We start from the raw sequence: 27041 nt of genomic DNA, 5'->3' as shown, positions 1-27041 counted from the left end.
TTAAGGATTTCAAGGATGTCCGCAAAAGAGACATCCTCAGAGGGGTATCTTGGGGACCCTTCTGACTCATCCAAATCAGTGTCAGAAGTGACAGACTCGGGTGAGTCAATGTGCTTCCTCTTACAAAGTCTCTTCCGATGGACCTCTCCAGTGGGGTAATCTGGGGTGGTCTCGATAGAGGGGACACCTCCAATGGGGGCTCCTTGCGGCTCTGGTTCCCTACTCTTACTAAGACCTCCGCTCTGAAGAAACAAAAGGTCGACTCCTTGCAGGAAGGGCAGGCTCCGAAGCGGATGTGGGAGCTGAGCTCACAAGAGCAGAAGCACTGAGTGGGAGGGTCGGTTCCAAAGAACGAACGGGGTGACTATCCCTCTCGGAGTCGACCAGAGAGCATCGGCTCCCAGACCCCTCGGCTCCAAACTGAACCGATGAGGTTAGAGTTATCGGTTCTGAGGAAGCAGGAAGAATTCTTGGATACTAAAGGACCCAAAACATTATACTCCAAGAGCGAAGCAGTCAGTGGAGGAACAGTAGACTGAAGATGGGATGGCTCTGAAACCTTTGGGTCTGGAGGAGCTAAAATTTTTGCCAGTGCCGGTTCACAGAGCCGCCTCTTCACCACCCGCTCTACATCCTTATCAGAAAATGCTCTGCAGGAACGGGTGGAGGTAGATGGAGATCTCCTCCTTTCTAAAATCGGAGATCATAAGGTTGGTGAAACCAGTTCCAAAATCGGTGAGTGTCTCGGCACCGAGACTGAAGAAGCAGAATCTGAGCCAGAACTCTTTGGCTCCATCACTTTGGATTTCTTTGATAGTTCTGAAGCAGGAACCGATGGAGATTTCCTTTTATGACTTTTAGGAACTGTCTGACCTTGTTCCAGCTGTTCTTGGAAGGAACTTGTCATAAGGTCCCTATCTATAAGTTTTCTTTTCCTTTCATTAAGAACCCTGGTGCTGAAAGCATGACAGAAGGTACAGGGTTCTTGCAAATGAGCTTCTCCAAGGCAGTACACACAACTGGTGTGACTGTCAGTCAATGACATTTTTTATTTATTTATTTTATTTAACATTTGTTTATCGGGATAGTCCGACTGGATACATGTCCATTTCCAGCGGAGACCCGGGAAGAAAAGCTCCACATAGTCAAACATACAAAAGGTTACACAAGTTAGAAAACAATTAGAATATATAAAAACAAAGTGGTAATATATCTTATGTACATTGGTTTAGTAATGTTCCCTAGTAGGGACTCACTGTTCTCATGGACAGACGTAGTTACAAGTAAGATTGTATACATGTGATGTAGTTAGATGTTATGATAATTACTGATTATGTTATTGTTTTATAACTTAATCCGGGTTGGTACATGGGCATAGCCAGTTCAATATGAGATACTGTTTGAGGTTTTTTTTGAAGAGACTTTTGGAGGATTGCAGGGTTACATAGTTTGGCAAGGCATTCCAGGTTTTGCCAACAAAGTTGGTGAACAGGGATTCACCAGCTGAGTTATTAGCTTTGTGGGTTTGGACCAGTAATTTGTTGGCTGACCGTAGGGATCTTAGGTTGCTATATGGCTTAATAATATTTATAAGAGAGGGGGTATCTTTAGGGTGGTACAGAACTTTGTGCACTATTAAAAGTTGATTGAATTGAATTAAGCTGGGCAGTTCTAGCCATTCTAGTTGTTTCAGGTTCTGGCAGTGATGGGTTCTATAGGTGGAGCCAGTGGCAAATCTGGCAATATGGTTGTAGGTATGGGACAGCTTACTTAGTTCAGTTTTATTGAGGTTTGAGAGTACAGGTGAGGCATATAAAAGAGTACAGAGTAGGTGTGATTGGGCGATTTCAGTCCTAGCCAGTGGGGTTAAGAGTGTCTTGTTTCTATACAGTGATCCAAGCTTCTTATTGACGATCTGTACGGTTTTGTTGACCTGTAGGTCAAATTTGAGATTATTGTCTATGATAACCCCTAGAAGTTTAGTGTGTTGATCTGGTGAGATAGTGGTGCCACTGTTAGACGTGACAGAGAATGAAAGTGTGGCAGATCTACTAGGGTTGAAGAGTAGAAGTTTAGTTTTATTGGGGTTCAGTAGTAGGCGTTGGTTGGCAAGCCAGTTCTCAATAGTGTTAAATGTATTTTGGGTTAAGATTTGTAGTTTGGATGGGGAGGTGGCTGAACAGATGAGAGTGGAATCATCTGCACTTTGAATACAGGTAGCTTTAGGGATAGCAGTGTGAGGATTATTGATAAAAATAGAGAAGAGTAGTGGACCTAGTATGGAGCCTTGAGGGACACCAAGTGTGAGAGGTAGCCGACTGGAGAGTTTGCCCTGCCATAGTACCGCCTGTTGTCTACCAGTTAGGTAGGACTGGAACCACTGGATAGTGTGCATGTTGAGGGAAATGGATTTTAGAGAAAGAATGAAAAGTTCATGACTGATAGGTCAAGGAAGAGGGCGGAGGTTAGCCTATTGTCATTTCTGTTATTGTTTATGGCATTAGCAAAGGAAAGGAGGGCTGAGGTGGTGCAGTGGTATGACCTGAAGCCATGCTGGGAGTTGGATAGTAAGTTATTCTGTGTAAGGTATTGCATTAGTTGCTTGTGTACACGTCTCTATTATTTTGGCTAGTGGGGGAAAGAATGGCAATGGGTTTGTAGTTGGACATGTCTATTGAGCTACCACCTTTATGGAGTGGGATGACGTGGGATATTTTCCAGAAGGAGGGGATAGCATTTTCAGATAAGGTTCTGTTGATAAGGATAGATATGGGATATGCAATGCATCCGCAGCTATTTGTAGGTACTCTGCAGGGAGGAGATCAGCAGCGAGGGTGATAGGTTTTAGTTTTTTAGGAGAATTTTGATAAAACTAGTGGATATTGGTTGGAGGCTAAATTCGGGGTGATTTGTGGATAAATCAGGTGTGTGGTTTAAATTTGTGGAGGTTAAGTGATTTGCTAGGGATTGGCCCCCTAATTTAAACGGGTAACTACGGCCCTCTAACTAAAACGGGCCGTACAATCCTTAAGAAAGGGGGTCAGGGGAAGCAAACACTCACGACAATCAATCAGATAATATGGAAAAAACTATTAAAGACAAAAAAGGTGAAGAGAAATAGTCAAAAATATCAAAATATTTCACTTAGCCAAAGAGCCAGTAAGAAGACAACCTCGAAGCTTTCGCAGCAAACAAGATCTGGGGAATTGCTGTGGTGTACCATGGGACAGGGGATAGCCTGGAGCCAGTAAAAGCTCTCGAGCTTTAGTATCGGTCGAGTTGGAGCAGAGGATCGGCTCCGAACCCATCCAGCAAGAATTACGGTGAGATAGGACTACATAGCATGTATATGTTATGCATTGTGGAATGAAAATTAGGATTAATTAATTCAATTGTATTTTTAGCCTCAGTGCATCTAGTATGGATCTTAAAATTGCTTGTATTTGAGAAAGAGTAAATAATTGCAAAGTTTAAAAGTCAGAAATAGTGAATTTTTTAAAATGAAGGAAAAGGAAAGGGTGATGAAAGATGGAGAAAAGATGAAAGAATGAAATCTGAAGGTGGAAGAGGCAGCAGGGAGAAGAAGGTATAATGGTATAATAATATAGTGATAAGGTATACCAATGGTATAGTTTGATGATAAATACGTTTTATTATGCGTTGAGCTCCAGGAAAAAAAAAAAGGAAAGGAATTGTGAAAAGACTGGAAATTTTAAGGATTAGTAGGAATGCCACATTATTTTTATTTAGTTATTGTTTTTGTTCTTTTCTTTTTTTTGTGGAGGCTGGCCTTAAATAAGTTGCTAGTTAAAGACTTAATAAAATTCATCTAATCTGAGGAAAGAGAATGCAGTAGATGCCAGGAAGAAGAAACAATGATTCATTCCGTATAGAAATGTTCCAGAAAAAAGAGATTTTTGGGAGAAGAATAGAAAGATATTGGAAAGTGCAGAAATTAAAACTGCAAGGACAGAAATTATACTGCATGGGATATGGAGTAAAAGGGAGAAATATGGTAAACAGAGAGAAATATTTGTGCTTGCACCTGTTTTATATGAGGCAGTGAATTAATGTATAATAAAAAATGGGATGTGAATGATATACAAAAAGAAAATTCTGAATCTGGACAAAAGGCTGGGGGATAAATGTAACAATGATAGAACTACATTTAATATCTGCAAAGTTTGCTTATGCTGTACCAAAGTAATAAGTGTTTTTGGGTAGAATAAAGATCCCCTACCACTCTTCTAGATAAAGAAGAAAATCCAAGATAGCAAATATTCAGATAGTTAAGAATGTAAGAGATGATGATAATTATGAAACTGCTGGGGTAAAAATGTGGAGATTTTGTGTTATTAAAAGGATGGCCAAGATGATGATACATTGCTTAAACAGAGGAAAAGCAGCTGGATGACAAGATGGTGCTATCCTGGGTGAACCAACTGAGCGCTGTGTTGTACAGCAGGAAGTATTAATTATGGAGACTATTTAACTATGTCTTTGCAAGGAGCAAAGGTAGCCAGTGACAATTTCATAGCAAAACAGGTACAAGGTGCACACATGCAACTCAAAGTCGGTGGGAGAGTGCAGAATTTGAGTGCAAGGAAAAAGGCATGTACTTAGCTTCAGTGGTTGTAGCACAACTTCATGGTAAACAAGATACAAATTTTGTGGACTATAAGCAAACAAAAAGGCCAGTCAATAGGATTAAAAGTACAAATGGTTCATTTGTGCTTATATGGGACACAATCATAACACTAATTGGTTATACTGTTCATGCTGTTAGAGCATTAATACATTTGGGAGCAGAGGATTTCTGCAAAGTAACATCTGAAAGGTTTATGCTTGACTGTGAATCAGAGAAGGTGCATGCTCAATGGAAGACTTGTTTGTGAAATGACTTAAATGTGCAGTCTAAAGAGAGACTGAAAGTAAAATTTACAACTACTAGCATTACAGAATTTCAATTACGATTTTTTTGTTGTTGAGTATTGTACACATGTTTATGAAGTTAAGTAAACATATGGATGAAAGAAATGTGCGAGATAAGAGTATGTGTTTCACTGATGATATACGATGGGAAACTGATGCATTTACCAAGTGTAGTTACACTTAATTGCAAAAAAGAACAGTTAGAACATTGGGGACAACCAAAGTTCTGCTCCTTTTGGGGGGAAATGTTGCATTTAATACAGGACAGCACAAAAAGGAGATGTTCCCAGTGTGGGGAAGGAGAATGTTTGGTAAAAGACTGCAAAAGGGTATGCAGAAGTGTAATGTGAAAGGCTATATATGACTCTTCTTTATTACAAAATAAAGTTAAAATAGAAAGAGATGCAAATGTAGAAGAAAGTGAAAATGTAATAATAAATAATATAAAACATTAAATTGAAAATGTACACACAGACTGATTATCAATAATGATGATATAAAATGTTTGTCAGCAAAATGAGGTGGGAGAAAATATTGCAGTACTGTGGGGGAAGGGGAAGGGCAGAGGTTGTATCCAAGAGAAACATGAAATAAGTATGCTACATTACAAAAGCATGATGAAGAGGAGGAAAATTTGTCAAGAATATGCAGCTTCTGTAGTTTATTTAATCTTAGGTTGATGTTTGCTAGTGGATGAATGGCACTGCAATGTCGCTGTAGATATATTTGGAAGACGTAAGACCTCTAGAAAAAGAACAAAAGGAACAAATAAGATTAGGAGGAAACCCACATGCAGCAATAGCATTATTACTAAAATATGAAAATACTTACTGCGGTGGTGGTGCTGTGGTAGCGTTGTCGCCTCACAGTTGGATGTTGCCCGTTCGATTCTCAGTTAGAGCGTCTTCTGTGTGGCGACATGCATGAACGGGCGTTCCTTTGTTAAAGGTTGTGCATTAGGCCCGGCAAACCAGCACGTAAAACTCTACTGCCAATCATTAGCGGACCGGAGTTCCGCTGTGGCGACCCTTAACCGGGAAAAGCCAAAAGACACAAACAAACAAACTAAAATATGAAAATACTTACATTTCAAGATCTTATAACAGACAGTCAAGGTAGAAACATTTCCCAAAAGGAAAGACAGAAGAGGTAACTCCTTTTTTGGAATGTGTTATTGGTGACTGTAACTGTAATTTGATAAAAGAAAGAAGGAAAATAAAACAAGCAATAAAAAGCACACACATGAGCAATGGGAAATGCACACAGACAAAAAGACAATATTCCTAGTAAGAGGTAACTCAGAGACTGACTATATGTTAGTATCTGAAGGTTTGAACCAGGTACAGAGGGAGAAAGGCTATGGGTTTCAATGACATAGCAGTGATCCAGTCAATAATGGGAGAAAACATTGAAATAATAAGAGAAGAGAAAGGGTTAAAAAAGACTAACAGGACAGAATCATAAATCAAATTAAATGGGAAAAGATACTAGAGAACGAGCATTGTGAAAAGTGGTTATTTCCATAATACATGGTCACAGTGGTTCATTAAATACAAAGAGAAATATCTGTATAATTGATGGAGACAGAACAGTGGGAAAGTTAAAAATAAGTAAACAATAAGAGTACTGTAAAGCGGTACAATACAAGGACATCCTAAGAAGTAAGCAGAATAACAATGCCAAGAGAAAGTTATTACAGAATACTGAAAGGATAAAATATATCTAGGCAGATATAGCTCCTAAAAGGGAAGGAAGTCAGAAGAAGTAACTCCTTTTTTGACAAATGTGTGAAGAATGAGGAAAGTAAACTGAGTAGTTAAGAGTGGAGAAATTATAAATGAAGAAATTATGAAAACAGCAAGTGGAATACGTTATTGAGATTAATAGGAAATTAAAGGACAATAAGACAAAGACTATAAAATGAGGAATTAGAAAAGTCATTGAAAAAAGAGACTGCAGTCTCTACTTAAGTGACTGGACCAAGGTTTTAACACAAAAACAGGCTTAAAAGGCTTTCTCTTTCTGCCAGAACAGCTCATAGATACTATTCGCAGCACCCTGGAGTGGCCTCATTAAATTCTTTAAAAATCCTAAACAAGGCCTCAGGATGGTCAAGTTAGGCAAAGAAAGTTGTTGCCCATAGCCAATGAGTATCTGCTTATCACAAAGGAATTTGCATGGTTTTGAATAAGGAAGGTGCCAAACTGATGAATGACTGACAAAAAAGCAATGGGAAACCCAAAGTACAGTGTCTTAGGATTCTGAGAATCTACAACATCAAATGCTAGGGATAAAACCTTGAGGTATGTTTTACAGTAAAACCATCTCAGAGCAAGATTTGACCTTTTAAGCAATGCTTTCAAGGTGAAGACTGTTGTAACTCAAACCAAAAATAAAACTGACAAGTGATGACCCAATCATAATCTAAAGTAGTGAAATGAACAGTGAATTTTACAAATAAATTAATAGTGAAATGAACAGTGAATTTTACAAAGAAATTAATAGTGAAATGAACAGTGAATTTTACAAAGAAATTAATAGTGAAATGAAAACTCACAAAAAACGAAATAACCAAATAATGAATAAGTTCCACAATTGCAGTACGAGACCACCAGCACAATAAGAGACACCAAGTTGTTTTAGCACTTTCATTCACATTTAATGACCAGTGAACTTCTTCAGAAAAAACTCTACCATCCATCTCACATATTAAATACAAAACAAATTTACATAATTAATCAGTTAATTGAAATCATCATTCTCTTTCGGCTTTTCCCGTTAGGGGTCGCCACAGCGGATCATCTCTTTCCATTTCTTCCTATCCTCTGCATCTTGCTCTGTCACACCAACCGCCTGCATGTCCTCTCTCACCACGTCCATAAACCTTATCTTAGGCCTTCCTCTATTCCTCTTACCTGGCATCTCCATCCTTAGCATCTTTTTCCCAATATACCCATCATCCCTCCTCAGCACATGCCCAAACCAACGCAATCTCGTCTCTCTTGCTTTGTCTCCAAACTGTCCAACATGAGCTGACCCTCTAATATACTGATTCCTAATCCTATCCATCCTAGTCACACCGATTGCAAATCTTAACATCTTTAACTCTGCCACATCCAGCTCTGACTCCTGCCTTTTGTCAATGCCACTGTCTCCAACCCATATAACATAGCTGGTCTCACTACCCTCTTGTAGACCTTCCCTTTCACTCTTACTGGTACCAGTCTGTCACAAATCACTCCTGACACTCTTCTCCACCCATTCCACCCTGCCTGTACTCTCTTCTTCACCTCTCTTCCACATTCACCATTACTCTGAACTGTTGATCCCAAGTACTTAAACTCATCCACCTTTACCACCTCTACTCCCTGCATCCTCACCATTCCTCTACCCTCCCTCTCATTTACACACATATATTCTGTCTTAGCCCTGCTGACCCTCATTCCTCTGCTCTCTAGAGCATATCTCCACCTCTCCAGAGTCTCCTCAACCTGATTCCTACTCTCACTACAGATCACAATGTCATCTGCAAACATCATAGTCCACGGGCCTCCTGTCTGATCTCATCTGTCAACCTGTCCATCACCACTGCAAATAAGAAAAGACTCAGAGCTGATCCTTGATGTAATCCCACCTCCACCTTAAACGGATCTGTCACTCCCACTGCAGTCCTCACCACTGTCACACTACCCTCGTACATATCCTGTACCACTCTTACGTACTTCTCTGCCACTCCCGACTTCCTCATACAATACCACAACTCTTCTCTAGGCACCCTGTCATATGCTTTCTCCAAGTCTACAAAGACACAATGCAACTCCTTCTGACCTTCTCTGTATTTCTCCAACAACACTCTCAGAGCAAACATTGCATCTGTAGTGCTCTTTCCTGGCATGAAACCATACTGCTGATCACTAATCATCACCTCCCTTCTTAACCTTGCTTCCACTACTCTTTCCCATAACTTCAAGCTGTGACTAATCAGTTTTATCCCTCTGTAGTTACTGCAGCTCTGCACATCACCCTTATTCTTAAAGATAGGTACCAAAACACTTTTTCTCCACTCCTCAGGCATCCTCTGACTTTCCAAAATTTCATTAAACAATCTAGTTAGAAATTCCACTGCCATTTCTCCTAAGCACCTCCATGCTTCCATTGGTATGTCATCTGGGCCAACAGCCTTTCCATTCTTCATCCTCTTCATAGCTGCCCTTACTTCCTCCTTGCTAATCTGTTTCACTTCCTGATTCACTATCCCCACATCATCCAACCTTCTCTCTCTCTCATTTATCAATCAGTTAATTGAAATAAAATTTAAAAATTTTAAAGACATATAACAACTCTAATGAAAACTTAGAAAATACTGTATCCAATAAATTAAATATTTAAAAATGTATAATAACATAACTAAGAATTCATTTCTAAAAACATTTCATGTTTATAGTTTCATTAAGGCCAGGAAATCTGTCTGCACCTAAATAGATTTTCCAAAATGATTCTTTACATTCTAACAGTAATTTAAAGTTCCCACCAAACATATAATTATCTACACTATCCAATACTGCAAAATTAAACTTTTTGAACTCACTACAGCACATAGAATGCTTGGCTAGTGCGTTATTGGAATCTTTCTTTTTGATAGCTAAAACATGTTCACTAATTCTGATTTTTAAAGTTCTTGTGGTCATTCCTATATAGTAACTAGGACATGTTTGACACTGTGCTACATAGATAATCATTGAACTGACAAGTATAGTATTGTTTTGACCAGTGGGTGGTGCGCAGATGTTGAAAATGTACAGATGATGAATTTGTGATATATCTACATTGTTTACAACAATGACATGAAAAGGTACCTTTAGTCCTAATGACATCTACATGCTTGTTGTTACAAATATTTTCCTTTCTTTCTAGTGTGGTTTTTAAGTTGACTACCTTTTTAAAGGTAAAATAGGGTTTCGGACCTATAATTTTAGTAAGATCTTGATTACCCAGTATTATCTTCCAATTATTCTCTATGATTTCTTTAATTACCCACATTTCATTACATATAGGCAATACAAAAGCCCCAATGAACTCTTTGTTCTCAATCCTGTTTGAGTTAACTTTGGGTAAACCAAGAGTCAAAATAGGTCCTGCTTTGTTGTCCCGAAGTACCAAAACTTCTTGTTCTATTTTTTTGAGCCATGGTGTTTCATAACCCCTATTGAGAAAGAAACTTCTGAAATTACTCATTTCCCTGAGAAAAACTTCATCAGAAGTTAACCTACTCAGACGGATGTATTGTCCCTTCACAACTCCTTTTTTCATGTGAAAAGGATGTATACTGTTCTTGTGCAAATATTGGTTAGCAAATGTAGATTTTCTGTATATAGCACTGCTAAACTTATTTGATACACTGTTGTAATTAATTTGCAAATCTAAGAAATTGATTTTATTTCCAAATTCACCAATAGAAAATTTCAAACAATCAATGGTATCGTTTAAATATTGAACAAAACTTTGAAATTCATTAAGAGATCCATTCCAAATAAAAAACAAATCATCTATGTATCGAGTATAGAATATTATTTTGTTACTGTATATACAATTTTCCAAATAGATATTTTCCCAGTGGGCCATGAACAAATTAGCATAAGCCAGAGCTACACGTGCTCCCATGGCCACACCGGAAATTTGTTTGTATAGATGATCATTAAACCTAAAAAAATTGTTCTCAAGAACAGACTCCATAAGAGTACAAATAGTATTGACCTTTGTACTAGTAAAATTTGTATTAACGGTTAAATATTGCCTCAAATAGTCAATACCCAGTTCATGATCTATACTGGTATACAAGGACTGAACGTCCAAAGAAGCCATAACTAATTCCGATACAGGTGATTGAAAATTCTTTAGTTGTTCCAACAGATGCCAGGAATCCTTCAGATAATATTTGGAACTTTGTACAAACGGATTTAATATATAATCTAGCCAAATAGAAATATTTTCTGTCTTGTATTTGGCAGCTGAAATGATAGGCCTAAAGGGGGGGGTGAATGAGATCTTTCTGTAGTTTCGGTATACCAAACATATTTCCCATTTTGGGAAATTCAACTAGTAAAAATGTATAAGTATTGTAATCAATCTCATCCTGACTAAACATGTCAAACAAGATAGTATCTAATCTCAAAAAACTTTTACAAACCTCTTTACTATCCACTTTTAAATAAGTGTTAATGTCTTCTAAAAGTTCTTCCATACATCTGATGTAGTGAGAATTTTCCATGATTACTATCTTACCCCCTTTGTCTGCCTTCATTACTCGTAAATCTTTGTTCTCTTTTAGTTCTTTTAATGCAATTCTCTCTAACTCAGTCAAATTGTTAGAGTTGTTCATTAATGGTATTTTCCTAATGGCATCCTCACCTGCATTCTGGAAAACCTGAAGGGTACCAACTAGTGGTGGATTATAAGTACTAGCTTTTTTGGGACCCACATGTGTGGAACAATAGTGAAATGAACAGTGAATTTTACAAAGAAATTAACAGTGAAATGAACAGTGAATTTTACAAAGAAATTAATAGTGAAATGAACAGTGAATTTTACAAAGAAATTAAATCATACATATGCATACTAAAATATATTTTGCCCTATGAAGTTTAAATTACTTACCAAACCCTTTTCTTCTGCTGTTGTCTTCTCTGAATAATTTTTCTTATTGCTTCCTCTTCATAGATGTGACCACACACCTTATTTTTCACTGGATTCTTCATCTCCACCTAAAAATGAAGAAACAAATTTGAACAAATATTAAAATGACTCCGTATTTACTTACAGAGTTACAGCTAATCAGTGACTGAAAAACCTTCAAATTAAAGTCTACACTGTTTCACTTAGCTAATATGATACAGTACTGTGTTTCTGCAGTAAAATGCAGGCTTCGGACGTGTTTCATTTCTAAAGAATTATTTAATAACAGGTGAAAAATCTCACTTTCAAGAATACTCACCTAACAGCAGTACTTCAAAAATGGCTTCTATAGCACGTTATTACATTAAGGACTAGAGTTTCAACGATTGTCAATAATACTTCAGACTTGGTTGTCAAGGCACTTTCTAACTTAGATTACACATGTACTTGTGTTTGTACAGCAACATTCAAAGTTTAAAAAAAGACAGCCCTGTATGTTCCATGCCATTTTTCTGTAGCTGCACAACGTGGTTCTGAGAGAAATAAAATCTTGATGCTGAAGATGTAAAAAGTCAGGGGCTAAAGCACACAATAACCCCAGACTAAACTAGTTTTACTCTGAACTGTGACTATTGCGCAGAGGTTTCAGCGCCAAATGTACTACCAATAATCCGCATTCAGATGAAAGGACCCTGGTGTCAGAGGCACTTGATATATTCAGGGGAAGGAGTAGACAAAACTGAATTGCCCAACTTTAGGAAAGGGAGCAAGGAGGACTTCATCACAGAAGCACCTCCTTTTGGAGGCCAGAAGGCAAGATTCTCATTAGAAGAATCGCAACATACATGGTGCATGCAAAAGCAGTCAAGCAGGAATAGAAATCTCATTTCTGTGTGCTGTACACTGTGGTCCAATCCAAAATAAAGGATGCTAAAGCTATGTATATCCCCCAAATTCTGGTACTCTGCACTGAAAAAAAGCTTCATTTTTTCCAAGGAATGACTGGCACAGAGTCTGGTAGCACAGTATAGTGATGGTGACTAGATGGGGGAGAAGGGACTGCGACCCAATGAGTCCCAAGTTAAAGGGGCAAAAAGTACTACATTGGAAAGGAGAAAGGAGGTTTTGCCAATAGGGATGACTGCAAATACGGGTATAGAAAACAGAAGAGAGAGATGGAATTTACTGGAGAAAATTGGCAAAGGAACCAATGTATCGGGAGCAAATAACTAGGGAGGGAAAGGCGACAAGAGTCGTGATGAGGCCAAGAAGAAGTTTGAACTGTAGGTTAGAGACTGCTTTTTCTACCAGGGATTGATATCCAAGTATAGGCAAAGAGAAAGGGATATGGATGTGCTACATGATAGATCAGCTCTAGTACAGCTTTTAGTCACATCTAGAACAGAAGCTGCAGTTAAAAAAGGAATAATTAGTATGGCATACAAAATATGGTCCAATCCAAAATAAATGTTGGTAAAGCTATGTATATATCCCCCAAATTCTGGTACTCTGCAATGAACAGCGGGCTGTTCCGCATTGAACAGAAGAGGCTTCACTTTGAGATTTTTGACTGGCCCGTATGCTGGTACACAAGCCAATCAAAAATCACAAAAGCGTATCTCAAGCAGCTGGAACATACACTTAACAGGCATCTACGAATCCTCACGGGTGCCGGTCAAATGAGACTTTACTGTATCAGCATTACACAGCTTCAGGAAGAAGCATAACTTGCAAATGTCAGAATTTTGCAGAATATCCAGATTTTGACATCACATTGTTGGACTGTTTGTCATAACATTTGTGGTTTTATGGCACATCATTGAGGATTAATGTCCCCCCCCCCCAATTATTTTAGGCTTTGTCCCAAAGTACTGCATTAGGAGGTTGAGAGGTATGGGAAGAATTTAAAACATGAATGACTGATGTTTAACCATTTGAGAGGAATGCCAGTCATAAAAAATGCCATATAGGGGCATCTTTCATTTCCTCAACATCACTCTCAATCCTCACCTTCAGTGCACTCCTCTCTAGCACACTGCTGAATCAGGGGAGAGCTGTATTTCTGAAAAAGACTGATCACTTACCTTAGAAAGGAGATTCTGCCAATAGGGATGACTGCAATTAGGGAAACAGACAATAGGCAAGAGGGGGCTGGAATTTATTGGAGAAAACTGGCAAGGGAACCAAACTGTTGGGAGCAAATAATTAGAGCGAGAAAGATAATAGAATGGGAAGATGAGTATAATTTATTTGGACTGCAGGTTAGAGATTGCCTTCCCTATCAAGGATTGATATCAGAGTATAGGAAAAGATAAACAAAATAGGGGGTCCTACACGAAAGACCAGCAATGGTAGAGTTTTTCAGTAGAATCTAGAACAGAAGCTGCCATTAAAAAAAGGAATAATTAACAGCATATAAAATATTGCATGATAACTATAAGAATCAATCATAGGAGGTTAGAAAGGCTTGGATAAGCAATTGACAAAGAAACAATGGGAAGATGTATGTATGTCTCCCAAATATGCAACAAAATTTAGAAGAGTTAGGATTTTTGCTTGGAAATGTTTATAAAGAGGGACAGATTCAATAAAGCCTACACTAAGTGTACACGATATGTATTCAAGAACATTCTTAACACATTTTTTGTGCTTTCTAGTCACTCAGATAGATTACGCTAAATGTACATGCAGTCTACACTTTTTGGTAACCTTTATGAATCCCTGTCAATATTTAAAGCTGCAAGAATATCAGTAGGAAAACTAAAATTAGGAGGAAGATGGTGTGAGTTATGTCTGTGTTGTCTGTTCACTCAGAAAGGTGTACACTTAGTGTAGGCATTATTGAATCCCTGGGAAATATTTTTATACCCCAAGTAGACTCCACAGAATTTTTCCTCAGGTAGACAGCAAATGCTGGAAGTGTGAAGGGGAAGAAAGAGGTAATTGGGAATACAGTATATTTTCTAGGAGTGCAGTGAGTTGGCAGACTTTAAGGATTCCCTGCGGGATATACATTGTCAGAAATGCTGGGTGGGCAGATTGGTGTGACGAGGGACATGATTTTTCTGAGCTATGATACAGAATTAGAACTGCCTAGACATAGTAAGGCCTTGCTGTGTCTAATAATTGTGGCTGCCAAAAAAGCAATTACTAGAAAATGGAAATCAAAATCTAAACCAACTATACTAGAAGCAGTGAATATAGTAACATAGATAAAACAACTGGAATTGAGATCTTTAGAAAAGGGTAGGAGTAAACTACTTAGGAAGAAATGGGAATTGTGGGAATAATACATACAGGGGAGGAATGAGATTTAAAAAAGGCAAGACTTAAACGAGCTATGTAATGTTTGACTGAAAATGATTGGGTAGATTATAAGTGATGTATAATGTTTACAAGTGGGAGTGTGTCAGTGTGGTTTGTGATGTTAAATGCTTCCAACTAGGATAGTGTTGGTGTGATTTGTTTTCATTTATATCAATGTATGATTTCCTATTGTCATAAGTGATGGTTTAATAAAGATATTTCTGGTTTAAAAAAAAGGACTGCTCACTTACCTTGAACAAAAAGCATGCTCAGTTACAAATATCTATGCAAATTTCTGACAGAGAAAAAAATTAAATAAGCGGAGCTATTCAAAGAAAACATCATTACAGACACTGCTAGAACACTTACTTTTAGGGGCATCAGAACACGAAGATATTTTGTAGCAGCTTGATAAAGAGTCAGTCATGTTTCTGTAGAAAAAACTTTCAGGGAAACACTGAAGTTTAGGAAAGCATCCTAGCACTTCTATCAGAAAGTAATAAGACCCCCACCTTAAGCTACAAGTATGTGTGATAAAGTAGTCACCATAAACAAAGATATTCAAATAAGAATCTTTCTGTGGTCGTTTAGTCATAATGAATGGAACTTGACATTAGGTAGATTTCAAGCTTCTAGCCAGACTTCAAGGGTAGTTGATGTCAACAGAGCAAGTATAAGATTATTCCATGCCAAGCAAGACATATGGATGTTAGTGTAAATGGAACAGTAATCTCTACCATGTTCAGGTCCTTTTCTGGAGACATAACCTAGAAATGCACCTAAAATCCCTGCCTTACCTAGCAGAAAGAGACATAAACAGATCTGGTGAGGAAAACTAAAGCAGTATCCCATCACCTAAACAAACCCTTGGGTCCACTAACACTGCACACTGAAGAACTAGATATTTCTGATTTTTGCATTTTTATGCCGATCAGGAGAAAGAATAAATAAATAAAGCTGTACAATGCCAAGCATGTCTGCATGGACTCCAGCTTGCAGATTTGGCTGTAGTAACTGCAGAGTTATCCAAGTCAGCCAGCAGTTAACAGAACTAATTGAAAACATATACTCAAAACCCAAGAACCTGAGGAGATGGTCTCTCAACATACAGATCAAATACAGAAGCGGTCTCAATTGTAAGGGAAATAAACCACAGGGTGCTGATGAGCAAGTCCCTAAATGCGTCTCTGGTGTAAAAATAAGGGACTTTGGAGGTACAGTTCAAAGGTCAAATATATGATTCTACAAGACACTCTAGAGAACTGAGGGAAATTACATCATTATATTAATGACAGGAAGGCTGGTCAAAAGGGTTGAAATTCCAGTGCAAGACATTAAACCTTGACATGCTCACAGGATTTTCCTTCCATTCACCAAAGGAAGAATATACCTCGGCCAGTTCATTTTTAAACCTTTGCACTAAAACAGACACTCCAGGTTGCTACATATTACTCAGAAAAAACAGTAATGGAAGGTGCAGACAAATATAATAATATCTACTGTGCACTTATGTGGAAGCACAGAACAGTTTTTCTACCACTGATTCATCTTTGCAGGCAACAAATGATTAAACTTAAGACTACTCTGCCCTTCTGCAGCCAGGGGGAACATTATCTTTTTGTATCTAGAGAAAGCTTTATAGTGTGCAAAAGTGATTGTGGAGGAGCCTGCACCTAGAGCAACTAAAAATATACAGGCGAAAGAGAATCAGCTCCAAGAACAGATTAAAATAGCAAGACATCTCGAGTCACTTCCACTATTTAGAAATTGGTTAAAACAGGAAGAGAGACTTGCACTCCTCTCCTATGATCCACCCAGAAAATAAGTTAGCTGGATTACTGATGATGAAGGAAGTTAAGTATGTTGGTATAGGAGGCCTGTCTTGACTGAAGAGAATACATGAATTCCTAAACATTTCGTAAAGGTGACTAACAGTGTCACCATGTTTCTTCTGAGCTCCCCCTCACCTTTTTTTACACTCAGTTATGCTACCAGTTTCTTCCTGAAGTGCTAGAGCACTGATTGTTTCCTTGAGTTCTATTTTCAGGCCGTCAGCCTAATCTTTGCTGACTTTGGAGCCCTCTTTGACCTCTCTGCTTGCAACTGATTGTGGCCACCAATGGTTTATGCTACGGGCTGACTATTTTGTTTGGTATGACTTTGCAATCTCTGATTCTACCACACTACCCTTTCCTTATGAGGAGGAAGTCCACATGAGTTGCATGTTGGCTACTATTGTATGTAATCTTGTGGCTCTCACTTGCTGAACCATGTGCTGAGCACCATCAAGCCAGATGTCCAACAGATGTTTAGAATGGACCCCTCGTCCTTTACTCCTGGACCCAGACAGTCCATATTCTGTTCTGTCTGTTCCAACAGGAGCATTCAGGTCCCCCATTAACTCATGCTGTCCTGCTTTATCTAGCAGGTCCTGCAACTTCTGCCTAAATGTACCTTTCTCCTAAACATCCCAACCCTGCTGTGGGATATAGGCTGATATTATGAAAACTGCCTTATCTTTACACTGGAGTCTGACTGCCATGAGTCTGTTACTAACTCTGATGAAGTCCTTCACTGCCTTTAAAAAACTCTCTCACTACAATTCCCACATCATTTCAAGCTGTCCTCCCCTTGACTAGCAGATTCTAGATATCAAGTGAAGTGACTCCGCTGTATTGCCCTTCCGTGTTGTTTCTTGGATACAAAGGATGTCCAGGCTCCTCCTTACCAACATGTCATCTACTTCAAAGCTGCATCCCGTCAGCCAGCCTACATTAAGTGTAGTATTCCTTAGTTCATGTTTGGCAGGTTTTTTGGTTTTACGTCCAGTTTTTGTTTAACAAACCTATCCCATGTAACAAAGGCTGGGCAACTGCACACTAGCCGACCAGTAACTTATGACCCAGTGATGCTAGGGTTTATGGTGGGCACACACTGGCCAAAAGAGGCACATATATCCCTCCCACAGTTAGACTTGGTCTCTAGCATTGCTCACAGCAGGCTAGATTCTCAAACGACTTATCATTGGCAAATATCCATGCCCATTTGTGGTGACATCATTCAATGTGACCAAATAACCTAAAGCCAGTTTTTTTCATTGTCATGTATCTAGTCCTGACACAGCACACAGTCTGAACTGTGTTCTTTTATCTAGAGGATACTGCACACACCACAGCTGATACCTAAAGTTGTTATTCTAAACAACTCTTTCCCTGATAGGCACCACATAGAGTCTGTGCTGTTGCTCATGACTCTGTTCAGTGTTTTAGATGATTTTAGGTGGAAACACTTAGCATGTTTTTGGGAGGTGGGAAAAACACCACAGAATTATGAAGAACATGCAAATTCCACACAGGTACTGGCTGTATATTAGGATTCAACCCTGCATGGGAGGTAAAGATCTTAACCATTATGCCAATCGTGTTATCTAAAGAAAGGAGTGCAGAAAAAAAAGGGGGATACAAAAGACAGACCAGGCTAAGAAGGAGTACTGGTTGGCGGTCGAAAGAGCAAGGCATCAGAGGTACTCTTTGCAGATAGCACAAAGCAACTGTATCAGGTTGCAATTTAAAGACAGAAAGGTAAAGATGACAGTAATCAGACACCGTTTGTAAGGAATGCTGGCAAAAACCTGCTCGCCAGTCAAAAGGACATCAAAGGCAGATGGAAGGAGTATTTCTAGCAGTTTCTGAATGAAGAAAACCCTACAGAAGCTGGACTGCCCCAGACATGGCCTATGATGAAAGAGGAAGAAAATCCCACCCTAGAGGATGTAAGAACAGCACAAAGGAAAATAAAATCAGGGAAAGCAGCTAGCTCAGATGAGGTCACAGCATATACAATTAAGATATTGGGCGAATCAGGTGAGAAACCGCTTCTGAGGGTACTCGTAGCAGCATGGAGAGGAAAAAGTGCATCTCAGATTACTTGAGAAAAAGAAGTTATGTACCTACCATAACGTTCCATGTTAGTCGTCCTCATCTCGCCTTCTTTCTTGCTGGTTGGGATCGGAGCCGAGGATCGGCTCCGACTCGGCCATCTTCTATAGCTCAAGAGCTGTTTACTGGCTCGAGGCTACCCCTTATCCCATGATGCCTAGCGATAGCTACCCAGATCTCGTCTGAAATAGCTAACCCCAGACACAGCCAGAGAATATACCTGCGTATACAAATAGGTTGAACAGACCTGTCATATTCTCTAAGTCAGTAGAGGAAACAAAGCAGAGAACACTCAGCCAGTGAAACCAGAACTCCTCTCGGTCCAGTAGGACAGGGGGATGGAGGGTGGGACGTAAGAAAGAAGGCGAGATGAAGACAACTAACATGGAACGTTATGGTAGGTACATAACTTCTTTATGTTAAGTTGTCTATCTCGCCTTCATTCTTGCTGGTTGGGACAGCGTTCCTAGCACCTACAATCCTGGGTGACTCATTGGAAAAGACTCTTCAGAACAGTGGAACCAAAGTCAGCTCTGCTCCTGGAGACCATATCTAGCTTGTAATGAGAAATAAAGGTATGACGATTTGCCCACGTAGCAGCTGCACAGATAGAATCCATGGGCAACCTAGATCGGAAGGCAACAGAGGTGGCTAAGGCCCTAGTAGAATGACCTTTTGGTTTGATAAGTAACTCTTTGTTCCTTAGTTGATAAATAAAAGTAATAGTGTGAGACAACCACCTGGATAAGGTCACCTTGGAAACTGGGAGACCTTGTTTGCCTAGAGCATAGGAAAGGAATAGTTGGTCCGACTTTCTTATTTCCTTAGTCCTGTGCAGGTAAAAACGCAATTGTCCATGAACGTCCAATTGGTGTAATTTGTACTCTGCCTTGTTGGTGTAATTTGGGAAAAACACAGGAAGGTCTACAGATTGGTTTAAATTATTTTCTGAGCAGACTTTTGGAAGAAATGAAGGATTAGTCCTCAGAGCAACCCTGTCCTTATGAAAAACCAAGTATGGAGGACGAACACATAGTGCCTGAAGTTCAGAGATGGGCCTGGCTGAAGTAATAGCTACCAGAAAGAGTGTCTTCCAAGATGGAAACTTAATAGGGCAGGACACTGCTGGTTCAAAAGGGGGCAGAGTTAAGGAAGTTAATACCAGATTAAGGTCCCAAGGAGGAGGGGGATCTCTCACTGGAGGCCTAAGGAGAGTGGTCCCTCTCAAAAAAGCTTTACAGAGCTTATGAGACATAATGTCTGAATTTGACAAACTGACATGAAAGTTAGAAATGGCCGCTAATTGAACCCTGATTGTAGCAGAAGCAGACCTAGAATGAAAAAGTTGTGGTAGGAATTCTAGAATTTCATGGAATGGGGCTGAAAAGGGATCTACGTTCCTAGCCTCTGCCCAACAAGAAAAACATTTCCATTTACTATCATAGTTTTTTTCTGGCTGTGAATTTGTGAGAGGAGACAATAATCTCGCGTACAGCCGGGGAAATGCTAGGAAGCCTGGCTAGGGTTGGAAGTAGAGCAATCAAGCTGTGAGCTGGAGGGTTTGGAGGGATTGATGCAACCCGCCTGATTGATGAATCAGTAGGTCTGGAATAGGATCCAGAGTCCAGGGCTGATCGAGAAGGTAATGGTGCAGGAACGGGAACCATATCTGTCGAGGCCAGTAGGGGGCAATGAGGATCATTTTGCAACCCAACGATATTGTTTTCTGTATGAGTTTTGGAATCAGGGGAAATGGAGGAAAGGCATAAAGAAGTCCCTGAGGCCAATCGTGGACTAGAGCGTCTCTGGGTGAGTGACCTGGAAGCGGAAGAAGGGAGAAGTAGTTGCTGCATTTGCTGTTGAAGGAGGTGGTAAAAAGATCGCAGCAAGGCTGCCCCTATTTGCGGAAGATAAGCTCCGCAACTTCCTGATTCAGAGACCACTCGTGAGGCATGACGATAGCTCTGCTGAGCCTGTCCACTATGACGTTGGACCTCCCAGGGATGTGCGTCGCAATCAGAAAATGTTGGGAGGAAATCGCCCACTGCCACAGTCTGAGTGCTTCTCGACACAGGGGATAGGACCTGGTTCCGCCCTGCTTGGTGATGTACCACACCACTGACATGTTGTCTGTTTGAACTGCAATGGTCCCAGAAGGAAGAGAGTCCTGAAAGGCTTGCAACGCTAGGAGCAGGAGCACGGCTCTCATTTGTAGGATGTTCATGTGCAGATGGTACTTGTGAGGCTGCCAAGTGCCTTGGACTGTCCTGCCCTGATAATGCCCGTCTGTGGTCACTGTGGCTATCGGAGGAGGCTGAATGAAGGGTCTGCCCTGAGTCACTAGTGAGGAGACCATCCACCAGGAAAGGTGCCTTTTGCATGTTTCTGGAATCATGATCATGTGAGACATGGGCAGCTGTTGGAAAGACCACTGTGTGAACAGAAGCCAATGAAGGATCCTCATGTGAAAGCGGGTCAGTGGTATTAGAAGAATGGCTGCTGCCATGGAGCCCAGAGTTTGAAGGACGAACCTGACTTGGATTCTTTTGCTCTGCATCAGAATTTGTACTTGTTGACAAATTGTAGACACCCTTTCTGGCGGTAGCCTTGTGGACATGTTCCTTGTGTCTAAGTCTGCTCCTATGTAGGTGATAGATTGACAGGGCAACAAGGCAGATTTTTCGAAGTTTATTGTAATGCCTAGCTGGGAGCAGATTGTGTGTGTGTAGTCCCTGGCTTGTAGAAGTTGATGCCTGATAGTAGCAGTGAGGAGCCAGTCGTCTAGATATGGAAACACCTGGAATCCTCGACATCTCAGGTGAGACGTGACCACTGCCATACATTTGGTGAACACCCTGGGGGCTGTGGTGAGACCTCTGAACTGGTAATGACTGGCTCCCAGCCGGAAATGAAGAAATCTCCTGGAGTGCCTGTCCATCTTGATATGGTAGTACGCGTCCTGAAGATCTATCATGCACATCCAATTGTCCTGACCCAGAAAGGGTAGAATGGACTGAAGCATGACCATCTGAAACTTTATTCTTTGTACAGACCTGTTTAGTCTGCTGAGATCCAGAATCGGTCTCCAGTCCCCTATCTTTTTTGATACCAAAAAGAACCTTGAGTAAGTTCTGGATCCATGCTGGTCTGCCGGGACTTCCTGGATGACTCTTTTTTTCTAGCAGTTTTGAAACTTCTATTACTGCTTGGCCCTTCAGATTGGGTGGAACATCTGGAAGGGGTTTTCTTGATGGTAAGGGGGGGGGGTTGACAGAAGGGAATTTTGTAACCTCCGGATATAATGGACCGTACCCCATCTGTCTTGTGTTAAATTTGCCAGGCTTTTGGGTACAGTGAAAGTCTTCCCCTGACTGCCTCCAGAGGTGAGCAGCCGGGCAACCCTTCAGGGATGCTGAAAGGGCTTATCAGAGAAGGATTCTCTGTTGCCCTGGTTCTGCGGACCCCCTCTGCCACGAGGGCGGCGTCTGTTGTTATTATTTCCCCCTCTGCCCCTGGAGGAAAAATCAATGTGCGTGTCAGGCAAGGCTCCCTGGGATTTTCGGAACCACATTTTGCCACTCTTCTGACCTTTGGGGTATGGTCTAGAAGGAGTGGAAAAACGGACTCCCACAGCAGAGAGAGAGTCTTGCCTTCTTGCTCATACCTAGTCAAAGTGTCTTTCACCTGTGGTCCAAAAAGAAAGGAACCATCGAAGGGGGTGTTGGTGAATGATGCTCGAAAGGGTTCCGCAAAATTACACAGCTGCACCTATGCATGCCTCCTAAGGGCCACACCCGTACCTGTGGCTCTACTTGCACCATCGGCTGCATAGGAAATGAGCCTCATGGAGGAGTTAACTACGGAATTAAGCGTCGCCAGCTGGGAAGCCACTTTAGCTTGAGCCCCCTCAGCTGATGGATCTTGAAGGGCATCTCTGAGCTCTTTAAGGAGATCCCTCTGAATCCGGGTAAAATGACATAAGTAGTTCAGTGACCTCATAGAAAAGGTCGCTGAAGTGAACATTTGCTTCCCGTATCTGTCCATGGTCCTAGACTCCTTGTTAGGAGGATGGACAGTCGAAGAGGTCTCCGCTAACTCTTTTTTGGTGGCTGCTGCTACCACCATGGCATCAATAGGAACACCTTTGGTAAGGAACTGCTTATCCTGGGGTGCTGTGATGAACTTGCCAGGTCTCCTAGGAGTAGGTTCCACTGTATCTGCAGCTGACCAAGCCTTTCGAGCCACCACTGCCATAAGTGGATCGAAAGGCGGAGAAACACAGGTGGTGGAAGGTTGGGAACCGAACGCATCCAGAAATACAGACTCATCCTCGGTAGGGGCTAGGGGCTTCCAGTTCCCCCTCTGCTTAAGCATTTCTAGGATGTCCGAGAAGGAAACATCTTCAGAGGGGGATCTCGGGGACCCTTCCAAATCATCTAAGTCTGTATCAGAAGTGACAGACTCAGGGGAGTCAATGTGCATCCTCTTGCACTTCTTCTTATGAGGGGGCTCCTCTGAATGATCAGGGGAGGCCTCGGAAGAAGAGGAAACACCTAATGGGGTGCCGTATAGTGCCAGTTCCCTACGCTTGAGGTCTGGAGGAGGAGCAGAGGTTGGCACAGGCACGACAGGGGATGGAGCCGGTGTGGCCGATAGCGGAGCGGACTCAGTGGCCAGCACACTCCTCATGACATCGAAGGCATCCCTGCCACGATGCAGAGAAAGCTCCGGTTCCGAGGAAATCGGAATCTTTCTCCGCACCGATGGAGATGGCTCAGAGGGCGATGTAGGAGCCGAGCTCACCTGCACCGAAGCTCCGAGAGGGAGAACGGGGTCGGACAAGGGGCCGATGCCACTCGCCCCCTCAGAGCCGACGAGGGAACCCCGGCATCCAGATCCCTCAACAGACGGCACCACCGAGGGGATCGAAGCCAACGTCGGAACCGAAGGTGATAGCGTTATCGGAGCCGATGGTTCCACTACTCGAACCCCAACGAACTCTGGCTCTGAACTCATTGGAGTCGGAGGAGGAACATCGATTGTAGAGGATGGAGCCGACACCTGTTGAGGAGGGCTGGACAACATCTTGGCAAGTGCTTGCGACTTTAGCAACCTACTGACCACTCTCTCCACATCGTGATCAGACAAACTAGAGGATCGAGAGGAGTGAGAGGATTGGTGACTGCGCTCGCTCTGAAGCAAAGGAGACCGAAGAGCCGAATGTACTGATTCCAGTGAAGGGGACCTCAGCCTCTTGTGGCTCCGCGAATGCTCCGAGGTTTCTAATGGAGCCGATGGGGAGACAGTCTTATCGGTACCAGCCGGAACCGAAGTAGAAGGTAGAATCTGAACTGAGGATGGCTCTGAATTTGTAGCCGACGGCTTGGTAAATTTAGGAGATTTCACAGGCTGAAAGCTCTTGGCCGGTGAATCCTGGGGTTTTAAAAGACCCCTGAGAACAAACTTATTCTTACGTTCCTGCAGGACTCTTGGACTAAGGGCATGGCAGATAGAAAAAGAGTCCTGCAGGTGCACAGTGCCTAAACAACAGACGCAAGAAGTGTGCCCATCTGTCAGAGTCATTTTCTGACAGCATGAGTCACACTTCTTGAATCCAGACACTTTGGATTCCTTCGACATCCTAAAAGAAGGAAACAACAAATACATCAGCAGCTACCAAAGCAAAATACAGTCTACACAAAAAACACCCTATACTACAAGACTATAGACAAAGGTTTTTTTTTTTTTTTTTTCCCCATTTAAATAGGAAAGCCTCTAACTTAAACAACTAACCTGACAAGAAGAGGATGGGGGGGGGGGGGACTCTCTAAGTAAAATGAGTTCTACAAGGTAAAGAAGGGATACTACTAAACACTACCTATCACACAAAAAACTAGACTAATCTTTAACAATAAACACTGAAACTATAGAATTCTAGAGTGAGAAAGTTATACAAAAAAACGTTATACGAGCCTCAGCCAGAAAAACGACACCTCGCAGCTGAAGCAGCAAACGAGATCTGGGTAGCTATCGCTAGGCATCATGGGATAAGGGGTAGCCTCGAGTCAGTAAACAGCTCTCGAGCTATAGAAGATGGCCAAGTCGGAGCCGATGATAGGCTCCGATCCCAACCAGCAAGAACGAAGGCGAGATAGACAACTTAACATTAAGCATTCTATGCCACTGTGCAAGAACAAGTGAGGCATTCTCAGCTGTGGGCAGTATTTAATATCAGACTCCTGTCACACAGCATGAAAGTGCTGGATAGGGTGATACATAAATTAATATGCACAGCAGTAGAAAGTAACATTGGAGACAGGCAGTTGGACTCAGATCAGGAAATGGCACAACTGACTCAATGTTTGCACTTACACAGTGAGGAAAGAGTCCCACTAGACATTCTTAGACTTGGGGAAAAGCATATGAGAAGGCCCCAAGAAAGTTGATTTGGGCAGTTCTGCGATGGTCTGAAGGCCCAGAAACACTGTTAGAATTAGTGTAAGTTATATACAATAACACAAGTATAAAGAGTGGTTAAACTCGTATAGGGGTTCACAGTGGTAGTGGGTTTCATAGGTAAGTACTAGGCTATCTGCCCAAGGGCATTTATAAGCCTAGCCAGAATGTGTTGGCTTTTGCCACCCCCTTAGATTAATTCCCTGTGCCCCTGTCCAGCAGAGCCATTAGCTCCCTGTGTCACTGTCCAGCAGAGACACTGCAGTGATCCCCAAGGTAAATTTTCTGTTTCCCATCCACCCAAGGTTTCTCTTGAAGAGTGTTAGTGAGGGGCTCTGCCTGATATATATTGGAATCATGTTCCAAAGCATGGGGAGTCTCTGGGACAGGAATCTATCCCTCCAGCATGTCCTATTTATCGTTGTGGTGAGGTTTATATCTCTAGAGCGTGTGGCTCTCCGGGATTTTTTTTTTTTTTTTTTAGGTGGAGCATGTCCATCAATTCTGGGTTCGACATGGCCTTGTATGTCAGGCAGCGATCACCTCTGAGTAAGCGGTATGCAACCGAGTACAGCTGGAGTTTCTTGAGTCGGGCTGCATAGGGCATCTGTTTGAGGCCAGTAATCCTCTTGGTGAGATACTTTTGTGGTCTTTCCAGCTGTTGCAGGTGTCTTGTAAGGTACATCCCAAATGGGGCGTTGTAGTCTATGATGGGTCTAATGAGTGATGAGTAGAGGGGCACACAAACCTCTTTTGTTCTAAATGCAAACCCTTTTGTGATTAGGTGAGCCACATAGAAGGATTTTCTAACCACCTTGGCAATATGACTATCAAAGGAGAGATTACTATCTACTTGGGTCCCCAGATCCCTTATTACATTTTCTGTATTTATGGGACTACCACCTATGTAGTAGTTCGTGGGTACTTTGTTTTTTCCAAAGGGGATGACTATGCACTTTTTGGCATTTAATTTAAGGCCATGATTTTCACACAAGGTATCCGTCTCAGTGAGACTCTTCTGGAGTGTATCTGTATCAGCCAGGGAATCAATTATGGCCCCTAGTTTGCAGTCGTCTGCAAACTTGGTCAGCCATAGTCCTCCTATGCTTGCCTGTACTTCTGAGAAGTATATACCGAACAGGAGGGGTCCTAGGACTGAGCCCTGGGGTGACGCCACTTGTAACCAGTTTAGAGTCGGACATAGAGCCTGCAACTCTCACCATGTGGGTTCTATCCATGAGCCAGTTGGCAACCCATCTCGTGACATAGAGGTTTATGTTCAAGCTGATGAGCTTATATATAATACTAGAATGGGGAATGGTGTTGAAAGCCTTTACAAGGTCTAGGTAGGCTGTGTGGACCTCCATTCCCTTGTCTAATGCCTTAGTAACTGTCTCAAAAAAGTCCACCAGGTTTAGGAGGCATGATCTGCCCTTAACAAAGCCAAACTGGGTAGGGTCCAAGGTTTGGAGGTTCCCAATATCTCTGTTAATGAGTTCCATGATGATGCGCTCCATAGCCTTGCAGACCAGGCTAGTCAGGCTTATAGGGCGATAGTTCCCGGGGTCCGTTGTGGCTCCACCTTTGTGGAGCGGGATAACTGTTGCTGAGCACCATTCTGTGGGTATGTAGCCTGTAGAGAGGCTGAGTTTGAACAGTGTGTTTAGGTGAGGGGTTAGTTCATTTTGGAGCTCTTGTAAGACACAGCCTGGGACACTGTCCAGTCCCATTGAAGCT

The 27041-nt window shown here is 41.5% G+C and overlaps 1 protein-coding gene across 1 annotated transcript in view; it reads right to left on the bottom strand.

Moving 5' to 3' along the window:
* Positions 1 to 27041, bottom strand: part of NSMCE2 (NSE2 (MMS21) homolog, SMC5-SMC6 complex SUMO ligase) — a 1433635-nt gene that overhangs the window by 58871 nt on the left and 1347723 nt on the right. The window contains exon 6 of the mRNA XM_044066603.1: positions 11587 to 11693. Coding sequence (XP_043922538.1) covers positions 11587 to 11693 — 107 coding nt within the window. The remainder of the gene's footprint in view (positions 1 to 11586; positions 11694 to 27041) is intronic.

This window comes from Protopterus annectens, chromosome 3.part1 (assembly GCF_019279795.1).
Source record: "Protopterus annectens isolate FY-2018-M chromosome 3.part1, PAN1.0, whole genome shotgun sequence".
Classification (NCBI taxonomy): domain Eukaryota; kingdom Metazoa; phylum Chordata; order Ceratodontiformes; family Protopteridae; genus Protopterus; species Protopterus annectens.
This window is presented reverse-complemented; position numbering and strand designations above follow the sequence as displayed.